General features: G+C 40.8%; 1 protein-coding gene across 1 annotated transcript; it reads left to right on the top strand.

Moving 5' to 3' along the window:
- The first annotated feature begins 12057 nt into the window (after window positions 1–12057).
- On the top strand, window positions 12058–13393 carry LOC148017450 (UDP-glycosyltransferase 84A1-like). The gene is made up of 3 exons (XM_087662751.1): window positions 12058–12403; window positions 12546–12962; window positions 13161–13393. The coding sequence occupies exons 1-3, from the start codon at window positions 12058–12060 to the stop codon at window positions 13391–13393; spliced, it is 996 nt and encodes a 331-aa protein (XP_087518877.1).
- Window positions 13394–16277: the final 2884 nt, after the last annotated feature.

The following is a 16277-nucleotide window of genomic DNA, read 5'->3' as shown; positions in this document are numbered from 1 at the left end:
GCATATTGCGACGCTAATAGCAATGTGTGCAGTAAATTTGCGACGCTAACAGCGACGATAACAGGGGAAAAAAATTTGTGGCAGGGTAGCTTGCTTTATGTACTTTATTTAGGCCATACAAAAGAGTTTCAGTAATGTATACAATGCTCGTAACACTGATATATGAAATAAATACATGATCGTGTAATGAAAGCAACGGTACAATCATGGCAAGATACTACTACTATATAGAAAATGCCTACACAAATCATGTGACTAAAAAAGAAGAGTATGTTAGCTCCATAGATCCAAGGACGAGCTATAGATCCTCGCCATCCGAAACCTCGTCCCGCCGTAAAGGAGCATCAAACGGACTCTGCACAAAAAGAAACAACTACACATCAGTCCACCATACAATAATGCATTTTAATTAAATTTAGTAACTACGAACAAGAAAGATGAGTGACTTACAAGGCTGTCGCGTCCATACAATCGGTCAATCAATGCAGTGAGACCGTGTCTCTCTGTATATCGAGTCTCTAGGCCAGTGGGATCGTGGTTTGTAATGGAGTGCTACAAAGAAAACAAAATACAACTGTTAAAAACACGATTTTTAGTACAAGGGATATTGCAAAAAAATAAGCAAGAAGAATAAAAGAAAAACTTACAATGTCCTCGAGATATGTCCTGTGGCCATGACTCCCAAGATGATGGACTACTCTTGCCTCGAGTCATGCCCTCGCCGCCTCGTGCTGCTGTCTCCAACATCCTGGAGAATCTGTAACCTCCTCCTTGAGTCGGCGCTCGACGTTAGCCATCCGCGTCTAGCCACTCAAGCTTTGAGGCCCCACTCTTAAGTGCTTGTGTGCATCCGATCATCTGTGTGACATGTATGCATGTATGCACTCCATCATCCAGTCTGTGGAAAACCTATCTACTTCGGCAGGTACTGGAAACTCCTCATGCAAGGATGCTACTATGTAGTCCTTACTCCCCTCCGGTATGTTCTTCCAATGATCCAAGATGTTGTGCCAAAAAGCTTGTTGGCACAACTTTCTCATATGAGCCATCACCCTCCTCCCCTCATCATTCATGATTATGGCTCCTATCCTATCATCTACAAGATATCCATACCCCTCTGGGGTATGCCTAAGATGTGTTCTCTCCCACCTGTGACCACGCTTCTGGACATATCTAGGAGACCCCTATACATCTGGTGTATCTACAGGGGTAGTATCTCTTAGAGTAGCACCCATAGGGGTGCCACCCGTGGACGGCTGAGCAAAAGCTGGAGTGGCTTGACTAGACATCTCCACAGGTGTGACAAATCCCATAGGTGATGTAACTCCAGCAGAACGACTAGACGAAGACACTCCGTCGATACCTCCACAACAACCACATGAGCCACACTCTCTCGAACCGCCACGAGAGCGAGGAGTAGCACCTGTATCCTGAGCTGATCGTGGGCCCATTGCATCCTTGTCTCCGCAGCATCCCCGAGAACCACTCCCTCTGTCTGACCCAAGCTTGGAACGTCGACCTCGTCTACTGAAAACTAAATCATCAGAGCGCATTGAAGTAGATCTAATAGAACAGCCTGATGGTGTCTAAGACAGCTCCTGGTCCGCCATATCTCTGAATCGAGGCATCTAATCTGGAGACATGCATGAAGATCTCCTGTAGCTCCTCGTCGCTCATCCCTCGACTCATCGTGTTGATCTAAATATCCACAAAGGTCATCTACACATACAAAAATTGACGTTAGTATAATCAATATAAATCATACAAAGCACGGTAATATAAATCTTAAAAAAATGATCTTACTTAAAATGCATATCTTATGTACCCTTATAAGCGATTCGTCAACGAATTGAGTAGGTGGATGCTCCAAGTATGAAGTACCCTATGGTCCCATTTCAATCTCCTAACACAACTCCACATACAGTGGAAGGTTGATAGACATGTCACCACAAAATAATGAGTCCACCTCGTTCTCAAAGAATTCTTGGACTCTTGTATTTCCATCATTGTTACGCGATTCTGGCTCCTCTACATGCTCCAAGCTTTCGGTGGCCTCCACCCCTTATAATATCGACCCCTCTATTTGCATATTGTCCTCATCTACGCTCGAAACATCGCTTTGATCATATACTCTCGCACTTTGGGGAGTTGAAGGCATAACATACCACCATCGAGGTTGATAGGGGGTTTGGATAGAAAATTACATGTTCAAAATCACGTACAAGAGAGATTTAACTTTTGTGACATGTACAATGCCGTAATAAAATAAAAAAAAACATGAGTTCATGCACGTGTTCACAATGGGCCGGCAACACAAACGTGTCATGCAAATCCTCTCCATCTTTTTTCGGAATCTATTTCGAGAAATCCAGATGGACCTCATCGAACTGTTGCTCCAACTCCTTCAAGTACCACTTTGAGCCACTACACATCGAATAGGATCATGGAGAAGCTACGGTAATTCACCATGATAATACTTTGCAAGTTCCCAAAATACTCCATCTCATCTATAACCATGTTTGGATCCGTTTCTCGTCATCGTCTCTCTTACTCGAACTTTGCCATGAAACCACAATCTGTTGTGGAGCGCATTTTGTCGATACGCTCCACGTGGAAATGTCATCTATGTGACTACGCCGCACTATATATTTTGTACTATACGTTGAAACACTCAATTAGTTGTTGCATATAAAATATAGATACGAAAACCCCTAAACATGTCATCACCTTTGGACTACATCCCCTCGAGAATTCCCACTCCTTGATTGAGACCTTCGCCCCATCGCAAGACGCTATAGTCAAAGCTCCATGCAACCATCACATTGACATAAACCACGGCATCTCCTCCATGCCCTCAGGGTATCGAATCAGTCGATGGCTCATACTATGTCGAAACTCAGATCGCGCTTCTTCCCGATCTTTCCTAGCTTTGATGCCAGGAGGCATATTCCACGGTGGATTCTGTGAGGTTTTGCGGTGGATTCCATAAAATTATGCCACCGTGGAATATGCCAGCATATTCCACGGTGGATTCTGTAAGGTTTTGCGGTGGATTCTATAAAATTATATTTATTGCCAGGGCTCATACACAAGGTGGATTCCTTGTGCGAAAAGTCGATGGGGACGTTCGTCCTTTACTGGTGCACATATCGGATGCTATATATGCACACGTAGTGAGCGCCGGAAGGTCCCCAAGAACAAAAGAACTCTACTTTTGCACCAAAAACAAGAGAGAAGACTTGCACGACATGAAGCAAAAGACTAATTGGATACAGTCTCCCCCCATGCCTTGTGTGAGCGCTCCACAAAGTATGTATTTGATACATTATTTATCTCCAAGCTTAAAAAATAGCCCAATTTACAATTAGCACACTTTAGCTTTTTTGTTTACTTTTGTCCCACTAAAGAATTAAAGTTATTGGGCACCCAAAGAGTCGGGCAATGCCCAAATACAATGTCCAATAATAAATATTTAAATCGTGCGCCCATGCACATACAAAATAATAAATAAATATCAGACGCTTCAATAAATAAGCACGTCAAAATAAATATTGACGCCACGCCTAAGATGCGCACCCATCAAAAATGATAATTTCTTTTAAATAACTTGAATACATACTATCGCCCAGTGCTTTCAACCGCTGCTTGCTCTACACATCAACTGAAGCATTCACAGTTGTTAGAAAATAATAAAATTAGACCGACAAAAGTGAAGACCTAGCAGTCTTCAGCTACAAAATAAATAAATTGGTTAGAACTCAATCCTAACCGAGTGCGCACTCTAAACTCATAAATGTCTATTAATTTAAATATATATTTTACAGAATCACCCGCTATGGAATCACCCACTTGCGCATTAAATTAACAAGACGCCCGAAAAGAACAAGCGTCCCCATCAACTTTTCACACAAGGAATCCACCTTGTGTATGAGCCCCGGCAATAAATATAATTTTACTGAATCCATCACAAAACCTCACATATTCCACCATGGAATATGCCTCCTGGCATCAACCTTGCTCGTACCTAGCAAGCTACGTCTCCATGGAGGCATGGTGCAACATACAAAAGCGATTCACTTTCTCCTCCATTGCAGCATCCATTCTTTTTTCTACCCCATTTCCAACCACTACATCTCTAGTTAGTCTATCATCGTCCTTCAGCGACCATAGCATATTTTTATCTGAATCCGCCATTGGTAGCCATTGTGCAATATGTACTAACGCCTCAGAAACCAACCAACCTTCAGCCATGCTACCTTCTAGTCAATCTTATTGTCACACAAAGCCTTTCAGGGTTTTCATGAAGCGCTCCAAGAAGAACATCCATCGCATATGGACAAGTCCAGTAATCTCCACTTCATCTACAAGAAGCACAAGAAGGTGGATTTGTATCGTGAGTATGCTGGTAGGCAGGGGTTTCTCAAAGAGACAGACCTTCTCCACTGCTCCCTACCTTGCGGATTCAATAGAGGATGACTTAATCTCCTTCTGTGAGATCCATTGTACTAAAGTTGACAACTTGTAAATCGCCCCGCGTATTTCCGGAGTAAGGCATCCTGCGATTGCGATCGGTAGTAAGAACTGCCATAAACGAGGAAGCATTATGAACAACGACTACACTCCAAATAGCAAAATACGTAGGCCACTTACAATCCATTCGTAGTACAAACCTGACATATCTTATGCCAATCATGGGTTTTTAGCCCTGATAATTGGTCATCTTTAGAAAATGCGGACCTGAGAGGGATAGACTTGACTATTTGCTTCACAATGCGCTCTTCTTTAGCGGACAAAACCCAAGGAGCGCAAGGTAGCTACAAGCAACCATCAGCACTCGACTGTGACCAAAGCACCTCCATCTTGCCTACCTCCTTCAAATCCATTCCTACCCCTACAATGTCTCTCTTTCCTGTGATGTGGTCCCATAGTAAGCTACCCACGTTCTTGAAAATATGCATGGGATCCAACAAGTGGTTGATCTGTAAGTGGGTCCAATACAGCAACTCGTAGAAGAGAAACGTCACATTCTGTTTGGATGTGACTCTGTGTGGACCATTTTCAGCTCGTACCAGATTTGGGCATTCATACGTGCTGAAGGTCGTCCAAGAAAACCTTTCCTGAGTTCATGACTCTCTGGCAAGAAAGCGGCGTGTCCTTGATATATCATCTTCTTCATGGTTTGTGACCTTTGGCAGTCTAACTATTGGCCCACACAATGGACATGCATGATTACCTGAGGTAACCAAATCTGTCCCAACACCTCTATCCAATGAATACAAACTTGAATGAGCTATGATAGATATTACCAATGAGAACGGAAGCCTACTTACATGAGCACTCTCCGAATCCCGAAAAGTCATGCATGGTCCACATGAGAATGGCTCAAATATTAGCGGACCGTCGACCATCGCGCTTGCTCATATCTTCCACGGTGACCCCCTCCTCCCACAAAATCTTAAGCTCATACACTAATGGACGAAGTACACGTCCATATTTTTTACTTTGTAGCGGCTGGGAACAAGTAAGCTAAGGATGAGATGTCCTTTCTTCGTAGAACGCCATGGAGGGATATTGTAGTTGACAAGGACTATAGGCCACACACTATAAGAAGTTGAGCACAGACTGAATGGGTTCAAGCCATCCATAGCAAGATCGAGCTAAAGATTCCTTGGCTCTCGGGCAAAGCCTAGAAAAGGTAGAGTCAATGTGGCTCCATGCACGTGAATCCGTTGATATTCATTGAACTCCATCTATGGATATATTCTGCGCACGCCACTTTGTCAAGCTCGCCATGTCGGACGTACAGAACACGTGGTTTATGCAGGGGATAAGCGGAAAGTGTCTAAGAACTTTTTGAGGGATGGTTTGCCCTTGCAAGTCATGTCGATACATGTGAGCACCACACTTTGGACATGACTCCATAGTCTCATATTCTCCTCGAAACAGTATGCAATCATTAATACATGCATGGATGATGTTATAGTCCATGCCAAGCTTTTGTAAAACATGTCATGCATCATCACGAGACTCAGGTATGGTATTTGCAAGTGATAATATATGTTACTTCAATAGCTTGAAAAAAAAATCATAAAAAACCTTGAAAAAGCACAAATATTTTTTATGATAGTGCCGAAAAGAAATCAACGAAGCATACATACAAGGTATCTGAACAACTTGGTCACACTCGCATCGCTCCATTTGTATTTTGCTTGCACACTTAGGAGTGCAAGTAGTGTCTTCAGGCAAGATACTCGGCGCCCATCATATAATGGTATGGATGCTTCTTGTCTAAGCGGATCAAATGTCTCAACATTCATAGGCATCAATGCATCGATCATTGCCTCCATCTCAATCTCCAAGATTGTAAGAAAGTTCGGAAGGCTACATGTCTCCTCTAGCATTGACGGTATAGATTGGGTAGTACCTTCCAAGTGGTGGATTGGCTCAGGCACTCCATCCATCACACGCCCACGAACTCTTCTAACTGGCCGCAAAGGGTGCGCTCCTCCTTGGGACGAGATATCACCTCCCTGGATAGAAAATTTGCCAACCACACCCAATGTTTTTGTATATGATATTCAATTGGTTTGCGAATACAATGCATGATTGATATACACTTTTCTTACCGTTTGCTCAAAATCTGAGATCACCTAATCAATGATCTCTGATTGAAACTCGCCGAAGCATCATACGTATTCTATAGACAATCAACGTTTTCATCTAATTGCCAGCTTACATTGAGAGCAAGGACATGGGACACGCTGATTAAGATACGCCTCGCGATCTTGAACATCATGACCTTCATCGTTTTCCATTTGGTCTACGTTACGACAAACAATTTTTTTTTATTATCATTCTTTTTTTCTTTCTTAAATTGTTTGAGAAGGGATTTTTTCTCTTGTAATTCAACAAAATTAACCTATGTAAAGTCTCCACCCACCCACAAATTAACGTATGTCGGAGTGTTTTCCATCTCGTGGTATTGCACCGGACCTCACCACCACCACCACCACCACCACCACCACTACTACTACTATTACTACTACTATTACTACTTAGAATACAAACAAGAAAAGAATAAGCTAAAGAATAAGATCTTACCCTCTCTTTGTTTTTTATCCATTCATTCTCTTCTCTCCCTCCATCTCTCTCTCTCTTTCTCTCTTTCTTTATTATGTTGTATGTTTATTCCCTCTCTCTCATTCCTTCTTTCTTTTTCTCTTCCTCTCCCTCTCTCATTTTCTTTAATAAACAACAAAACTTTAATTTTTCTTGTTTGTAGTAGTAGTTCTTTAATTTTTTCTTATTTTCTTTAAACAAAACTTTAATTTTCTATTACTATTACTACTACTACAAACAAGAAAATAAGAAATTAAAGAACATGATCTTACCCTCTCTTTGTTTTTTATTCATTCATTCTCCTCTCTCTCCCTCCCTCTCTCTCTCTCTCTCTTTCTCTATTATGTTTAATGTTTTTTCCCTCTCTCTCTCTCGTTCCTTCTTTCTTTTTCTCATTTCCTCTCCCTCTCTCATTTCCTCTCTTTCTCTCTCAAAACACATGATTTTTAACAAAAACAAGCAAAAGAAAAGGAGAAAAAACAAAAACAAAGCAAGAAGGAACAATGCACTCACCGCAAAGACCCGAGGATAGATTCGGCGCTCCTCTTCACGATGGCAGATCCTCTTCACCCTCCATACACTTCCTCCTCTTCTTCTCAAACGGCTATGAGAAGCTCTCATTCTCCCTCTTTCTCTCTCTCTTCCTCTCAAAAGCAAGATGCAGTTTGCTCTCCCTTTCGCTCCCTCTTTCATTCGTTTGCGCAAAATGACGCTCTCGGGTTTCGGCCCGCTTTTTTTCACCTGAGTACCGTCGTTATTTGCGTACAAATGTGATGCCGCTAATTTGCGTTGGAAATGGCCGTTGCTATAATCCTATATCCTTGTAGTGCCTAAGTGGTTTCTTCCATTTTGGTAGGAGGCAAATGAGCTTGGACTTGAGATCCATCTGGCCAGCTGGCTTCATGACATCGAAATCTACTCGTTCCAACTCTTGTGTTCACACTTGGCCTAAGTGGTTTCTTCCATTTTGGCGGGGGACAAATGAACTTGGATCTATCCGGCTGACTTCGTGACATCAAAATCTATAAAGTTGGCCACCATCATGCACTTTTCAGCTCCCAGATCACATAGCTTTTTCATAACACCAAACCTTACAAGGATTACTTGGGGGGTCAAAATAGACTCCAATCGACAAACCGAAACTTACATTGGGTTCCTAGCATTGAACTCCGTCTAGGAAAACTCCAGCTCATTGATCTGCAACCATTTCATGTTTGCACGAAAATATGGCTCTAAAACTCAGCTCTCACTTTGTATATATAAATCGAGCTGAAGTAGTCATCTATGTATAGGAAGCTCCCTATGCTTGGAGTTAGGATGGGTAGACCACTGGACTACATTTCAAAACTTATGTTTATGAATGCATTAGTTAGATAAACCATTTTGTATCATCCAGATGCTCTTGGCCACGAGGATGTGTGGGGTTGTTTGGAGAGTGTAGGAGCTTGCTAGAGCCTTAGAGCTAGTGTTGAGCCGTTTTTTGGTCTTGATAGTTGCTAAGGATTTTAAGCAAGAGCATGATGTTAACTTCAATGAAGTCTTCACTCCTATTGTCAAGATGGCTATCCTACGCTTGGTTTTGGCTTTGGTTGCACAACTAGATCCAGACCTCTATTAAATGGATGCCAAGATGGCTTTCTTACATGGAGATTTACATTATGAGATTTATATACTACCTAAGGGTTTTGAGGAAAAAGGCAGGGAATAACTAGTATGCAAGTTAAGAAAGAGCCTTTATGGCCTTAAGCAAGCACCTAGGGTATGGTACCACAGGCTTTCATGCATTCATAGGGATATATCTATAGTGATATGGATTTGTGTTTATACATAAAAAGGACTCATGATGGTAGCCATATGATTTTGATATTTTATGTGAGATGAAATGTTGATTGTCGGGAGCACTCATGATGAGTTGGATGCTTTAAAAAGTCTCTTTTACTTATCATTGCAAAAGGAGTGCATCCCCAAAAGGTCCTTGAATGGTTTTATATGTAGGATGTTAAGCCGATTGGATATCTTTATCTTCTCATGTGAAGGTTAATCATGTCAATTTTTTGCAATCAAGTGAGCAAAAGATTAAGATGGTCAACATCCCCTATTCATCCATTGCAATGGAAAATTTGATGTATATTATGATAGCCACTCGTCTTGACATAGCATTTATAGTGGGAGTTGTGGCATGCTATATGAGTACACCTAAAAGGCAGCATTGGGATGCCATGAAGGGTATCATAAATCACCTTAAAGGCATTGTAGATATGTGCATAAGTTCTGATCGCCAAGATACATGAGTCATGGGATTCACTAACTCTCATTGCATAGGACATTTAGATAGTAGGAAGTCTACCTCTCGCTATGTCTTCACCTTTGCTGGAGATACTATTTCTTGGATATCCAAGGTGCAAAAATGCATGGCTCTATCTACATAGATAGAGTATGTTACAACCACTGAGGCTTGCAAGGAGACTCTCTAGTTAAGCTTTCTAGTCACAAACCTTAGTATTATTGATGTGGTCCCTACAACACTATATTAGGGAATTTGGGAATTTCCATGCACTTTGGGAAACCCCAATACCTTTATTATTTGATCAAATACTATATAAGCTACCTTCCCAAATCCCACTTTCAAATATGGATCAAGATTTAGCCGCGTGATCAAATATTTATCACTTACTTAAAATTGAGACTTGGAAAATTTCCAAATTCTCTAATATGACGTTCTACAATGTATTAGGAGTGTATGAGTGCTATTTAGTTGGCCAAGCCGGTCTTCCATGCAAAGACAAAGCACATTGAGGTGTGTTACCAATTTATCAGAGAGGTCATTTTAGAGAAGTGATGTTTTGAGGAGACATTGTCTAGGCATGGTAGGGCTTTTGCATTTTAGCCGCATTAAATTGGTTGTGTAGATCCAGGTACAGTTGCTCATATGGTGATATTTACTATTCCACATGTATCATGAAACTTGCAGCCAATTCCAGTGCCAAAAGTCCATTTGCAAAAGTTGATTGACATTTTAAATGAAAAGATAAATATGGGAATTCGTGAGCCTTCCCTAGCTCCCTACTTGAACAGATGGTTCATCATGCTAACAAAAATGAGGCCTTGAGGTTTATATAGGATATGCAACCACTTAACAAAGTGACTATCAGGAATGTGGGAGCAAGTCTTGGTTGATGAGTTTGCAAAAACTTTTGTTGGAGGCACAATATGTTCCTTGGGTGACTTGTAATTTGGCTATGATTTGTTTCAATTAGCAATTGAAAGAAAAGTCCTTACCACCATGAAAACTTCATTGGAATTAGTACGCATGTGCACTTTACCATAGGGGGCAATGGAATTTTTTACCCACATCATGGCATTGGTGGTTTACATCCAAATTACAAGTTCATTGTGTTAGTTCTACTTTTGTTTGTGCAAGTCATTTGTCTTGTTGATCTTATGCTTTGTATTTCTCCTGAGTGGTATGAAGTGATGAATCCCCTCTCGAGGCTTCTTATTGAAATATTTACTTAAACCTCAACCATTGGGTAATCATTATGATTTTGAGGCACATGAGTAAATTTGAACCAAACTACTCCCTCCTACAAAATAGATTCAAAAAATAAAACTAATCCCCAATGATTATGTGCCCAGCTTTGCCATTACCTTTGGCAAATACGAATCTAGACTAGAACATATACACATGCATACCATGTGCATGCATGCACAATCCTTTTAAAGTGTAGCTACATCTCTATGCAAAAATAACTATATTACTATCTTAACTCAAGATCTTAAATGCATATATATATATATATATATATAGTATAATCTTGTGTGTGAAGTGCAAGATCGTGTTGTGCACAAAGGAAAGTCTATGTGCTACCCAAAAAACAAGAAGCCATAGAGGCACACCCTCTTGAGCTTTTCGATGATGCATTATCATTGATAATAAGGGGCTACTAGAGTGTGTAAAGGGTGTGTTCTTTTAGGCTTATATGAAAACCGAGATATTAAAAATATCATACAGCTCACTTGCTTGATTCATAGGAAACCTATCTTTAGTATCAAATAAATTTTTTTTCTTTTAAAGGCAATGATGAAAATCATAGTTACTAGGCTTGACCTATCGACAACACTAGTTTTCATATTAACATTGAAATAAGCACAAGTGAATAAAGGCTTTCATATGATCCAAGGGGAAGAAAATTGCATTTATCTCTAAGTATATGTGGCACTTATCTACCTAGTTATAAATATCCTAATCCCTTCCCAATGTAGGTTGATGAGAAAGATGTCTCCATGAGTTAACCAAAGAATGTTTCTAGAACATTGCCTTGAATAAAGTGGAATAGCCACTAGGATATCTTCTTTTTTTCTAGGGTGAAAACTCTACGTATAAATCTTCAACGTTAACATCAAACAAGATTGCACGATACAAATGAAAGATCAAATATCTCTCAACACATTTTCCTTTCACTCACAAGTTACAACATAACTTTGAGGTGGATAGAAGATCCAAATGCCGAAAAGTCAGTGCTCTTATCATATCTGTTAGACAAAGCATCTCGTCGTAGCTCGCTAACAGAAGTTCCACAAAATTCGAGAAAGAGCTCCCCATCTCTCCCTCCAACTCCACGTCCACGTATCGCCACCTCCACCTCCCCTTCCTCTCCCCCTCCTCTCTCTCTCTCTCTCTCAATCAATCAATGGAGAAGGAGAAAGTATCGAAAAACTGCTCTTTGCATGCCGTCATGGTTCCCTTCCCTGATCAAGGCCATCTCAACCCCATGCTGCACCTCGCCCTGCGCCTCGCCTCAAGGGGAGCCATGGTCGCCTTCGTATGCATAGAAAGGAATCACGACGGACTGGCAGAGTTCTGTGCTGCCGCTACCGCCAATTATCACTCCAACAAGCTGCAGCACGTCGACGGCCGTCGGCCTCCGTTTCGTGGCGATGCCCGATCACGGCCTGCTGCCCCCCGATCGACGGGACGTGGAGGCGTCCCTGCAAGGCCCCGTCTTCGACCCCAAGCTAGCTGTCTTTGACCGAGGCCCCCTCGACGCACTGCAGGCCGCCGACCTCGAGAGCTTCATCAGGAGCTGCAACGTCGACCAGGGCGACGTTAATAATGGCGGCGCATCAGTACCTAGGGTTTCCTGCCTCATCGCAGATTCCTTCTTGCCATGGACCCGGGACGTCGCCCGCAAGTGCGACGTCAGGTGGGTCGTCCTCTGGGCTTCTAGCGCCACATGGCTGTGTACCTCCATCTACGCTGCAGAAGATCTCGAATTACCAGAAGGTATAAGCCCCTGATCTGTGTCCTGGAATTTGGGTTCATCGATGAGACTTGATCAGTATCAGATTATAGCCTAAAGATCGATTATCAGGCTTTAATCTAAGTGATTGGAATTCGAGCTCATAGATGATTGATGTCAGCGCAGGTCCCGTGGCGTGTCAATCTCAGGAGCTAAATATGCCCGGCCTGCCATTCTTCCAGGATCATGCAGCCGCCTTCTTCTCCACCGGCTTTCTAAGACCTCACCTGACGGCCCACGTCGAGGCACTGCAAACCGCTGATTGCGTTATCGTCAATACCTTCGACGATCTGGAGAAAGAAGCACTCTCCGCACTGACCTTGGCATGTCCTGTTCTCAGAGTTGGACCGCTGTTTTATGGTCTCTCTGAAAGCCTTAAGAACGAACTAGACGCTGCTTGCTTTTCATGGCTGGACAGGCAGGATCGACACTCTGTTGTGTACGTTGCTTTCGGTAGCAAGGTCCTCTTACAAGAACAGCTACTAGAGCAGCTTGCCTTGGGAATTGAAGCAAGTGCAAAGCCCTTTCTTTGGGTTATTAGATGTAAAAAGCAACATCAACACCTAGAAGGGTTTATGAAGGATTTTAAGTTAAGGACTCAAGGGAGAGGACTCATGGTCCCATGGGCTTCGCAAGTGAGGGTTTTATAACATCCAGCCATTGGTGCATTTGTAACCCACAGTGATTGGAATTCAGTGCTTGAGTCCATAACACTGGGATTGCCCATGGTTTGTTGTCCAGTTTTTATAGACCAATTTACAAATAGGGTGCTTGTAGAGCAACATTGGAGAGTTGGGAAGGGGATCCCTATGTCAAAAATGCAAGCTAATGATATCCAAGTTTTAATCAACGATGTCATGGAAGATAAGGATATGCGAGATCGAGCTATTGGCTTAAGTCTCTCTGCCCAAGTAGCTATGCAACATGGTGGCTCATCTTACCGGCAACTTGAGGCTTTCATGCAAGGTTGTTAGTGATATGATGTTGACATAAATTTAGACCAAGGAACTACAAGCACTTAGGAGCTCTTGATTGTTGAGGTAGATGGTATGGAAGCTCGCAAATTGACAAGCTCTAGTTATATCAATGCCACAATGCAAGGAAATAATGACCTTCCTTGTGAAAGCTCCCTTCAAAAACATGCAAGTCTACTTTCAACTATTTATTTGAAGTTCTAAACATAAATATATAGTGTAGGATTGTAACAATTTAGTCTCGATTAAAAATGATGAGCAATATGTACAATCACCCAATTATAGTATAAAAAACAATGTAATCATGGAATTGCAATATAAAAGTGTTGGTATATAGTTCACTTGTTTATTTAGAATGTCTAAAAAGTCGTGTCATTGTGAAAGACTTTGTTGGATGGTGCTAAATTATCTATAAATAGGTATGAACAACTTCATATTGTCAACGCAATACACATCATCTACAAACAATGCAAAGAATGAATGTGTAGGACCACATACTGGATTATTTATAATTCTTAAATGTCTTATAGAAAGTACATATCGCATGTGATGTTCATCTTTTTGTGTTTATGATCAATACAAAAGTTAGTTGCATTGTGTGCTAAGTGTAAAGGACAAATAACATTCATAGCACCTTATAATATTCATCACACAATGCATAGCACCTTATAAAAGTTAGTTGCATTGTGTGCTAAGTGTAAAGGACAAATAACATTCATAGCACCTTATAATCTTGTTGAGTGAATATCAATAGAAGCCATTATCAAATATTCTTGTAAACTATAGAAGCCATTATCAAATATTCTTGTAAATTATAGTGGGTGTCAATGTTTACTTTAAAAAGCATCCTCAAGTATTATGAAACTTCAATAACAGTTTTAAGAGTATAATTTGAATTGTTGCCCCAACCTTGCAACTTTCCAATTCTACGATAGAAAGTGTATTTAAGCTTTTGGGCAAGTTCAATGCAAAGCTACAAGAGTACAATATGAACTACTTTCCCAATGTTACAATCAAGTGAGGGGGTTTTAACAAGATTTGATGATGTTCTACTCATTGCTTCTATTAAAATGCATTAATTTCTAAGTATTAGCAACAAATGAACAAAAACACTACATCCTTGGCATTAACAAATATGAAATAAAGACACTACCTTCTATCCTTTTTCCATGAGAGGACCCTTGAATGATGGAATTGGATATGCTAACCTTACCATTAGGCCTTGTAGTGATTTATGGATCAATCCTTGAACAATTTGTGTAGTCTCTCCTCCATCACCTTGATAAAAGATTCTAACATATGCAAACCTTTATTGACCTCTACCGATAACGAGATGAGAGATGACCGCCCGTAGATGACAATCATGTTGCCAAGGCACTACACCAAAAAGTAAGCATATATATAGTTCATAGATATGCTTTTATGGGCATATCTATCTATATAGGTCTCTTACATTTTATTTGATGCAAAATGAGGTGGACTATTGTCTAGGGAATTGACAAATAATGAATTTATTATGTGAGGATGTTTATTGGTGCATTTATAGCAATCGAGTTCAAGATCAACTTGACACAATTATATATGAAAATTGAGATATGCAGCTTTGCCAAGAATACAGACACAACTATATATTGATTAGTATCAACCATGACTTGCCATGTACTTGAATTTAAATCTATAATATATTTGAAACATACACTTCATTACAATATATATTCTTAATCAATGCATGTACATTTACAAAGTGATTTGATAAGAAGGAGACGAGATGTACAGCAATTATATCTTGATTGACATCATTGCCAAATTATCTACTTGCATTTTGATATCATTGTTCAAACTTGTGAAAGTTAACTTCTATTTCAGTGCCCATATTGATATATCTACATGCACTAATGTGTCAACTACAAGCAGTGACAAGATAGATGTTGAGCAAGAGCACAATGTGTTACCATTAAATGGGAATTAATTGTATTTTTTGGATTTTGCTACAAGTTTTTAAGGACCATTATCTACAAATTGCAACAAAGTAGTGTCTTTATAATTTTGTAAAGTTAATCCAAGAGTTGGGTTCACTCACATTCAATTTGTAGTAAGATCAATTGATTCTCGTGAAAAAGGCAAGGTTCTCTATTTTATTTCATCTCGATATGGCTTGTAAAACTTAAGGAAAGCATGACAACGCAGGAGGATGAGTCATGAGGCCATAACGTGTGCTAGTGGAAGCCCTAAAGCTCGGGGAAGGAGAGAAAGAGAGTGAGAGTAAAATGAAGTGAGAGACTTGGCAAGTGGAACCCCTTCTCTCTTTCTTATTCCATCCATGCCATCAAGGGGTGTGTGTGTGTGTGTGTGTGTGTGTGTGTGTGTGTGTGTGTGTGTGTGTGTGTCTGTGTGTGTGTGTGTGTGTGTGTGTGTGTGTGTGTGTGTGTGTGTGTGTGTGTGTGTGTGTGTGTGTGTGTGTGTGTGTGTGTGTGTGTGTGTGTGTGAGTGAGGCACATGTGTGAAGCTTCTTTTGCTATCCTCATCCATTCTTCTCTCTTCTCCTTTGTACAGGTACATGAGGAGGTGGCAAGATCATGGATGGCATGAGGAGTATCAGGTGGATTGTGAAGCAAGTAGCATGCCTTGGCAAGCAACTTCAATGAAGGTAAGTTCTTCTTTGATACGGCTTGTATATCAGTTGCATCTATGTTTCTTGCAAGGAATAGTAGATCATAGATCTATATTGAGTAGGGCATTACGCAGCCATGGGAGAGGTGGGTCGTATGACTATAGTGCATCAAAGTCAAGAAAATAAAAAGAGTACATCCTAAATCCCTCGTGTTGCATGCATAAAGTCAAACATTTTGGTTCTCTTCCTGGGATCAAAGGATGTTTTGAGCAT

This window comes from Lygodium microphyllum, chromosome 22, assembly GCF_053477565.2.
Source record: "Lygodium microphyllum isolate KBCC chromosome 22, Lygodium_microphyllum_v1.1.10, whole genome shotgun sequence".
In the NCBI taxonomy this organism is placed as follows: domain Eukaryota; kingdom Viridiplantae; phylum Streptophyta; class Polypodiopsida; order Schizaeales; family Lygodiaceae; genus Lygodium; species Lygodium microphyllum.
This window is presented reverse-complemented; position numbering and strand designations above follow the sequence as displayed.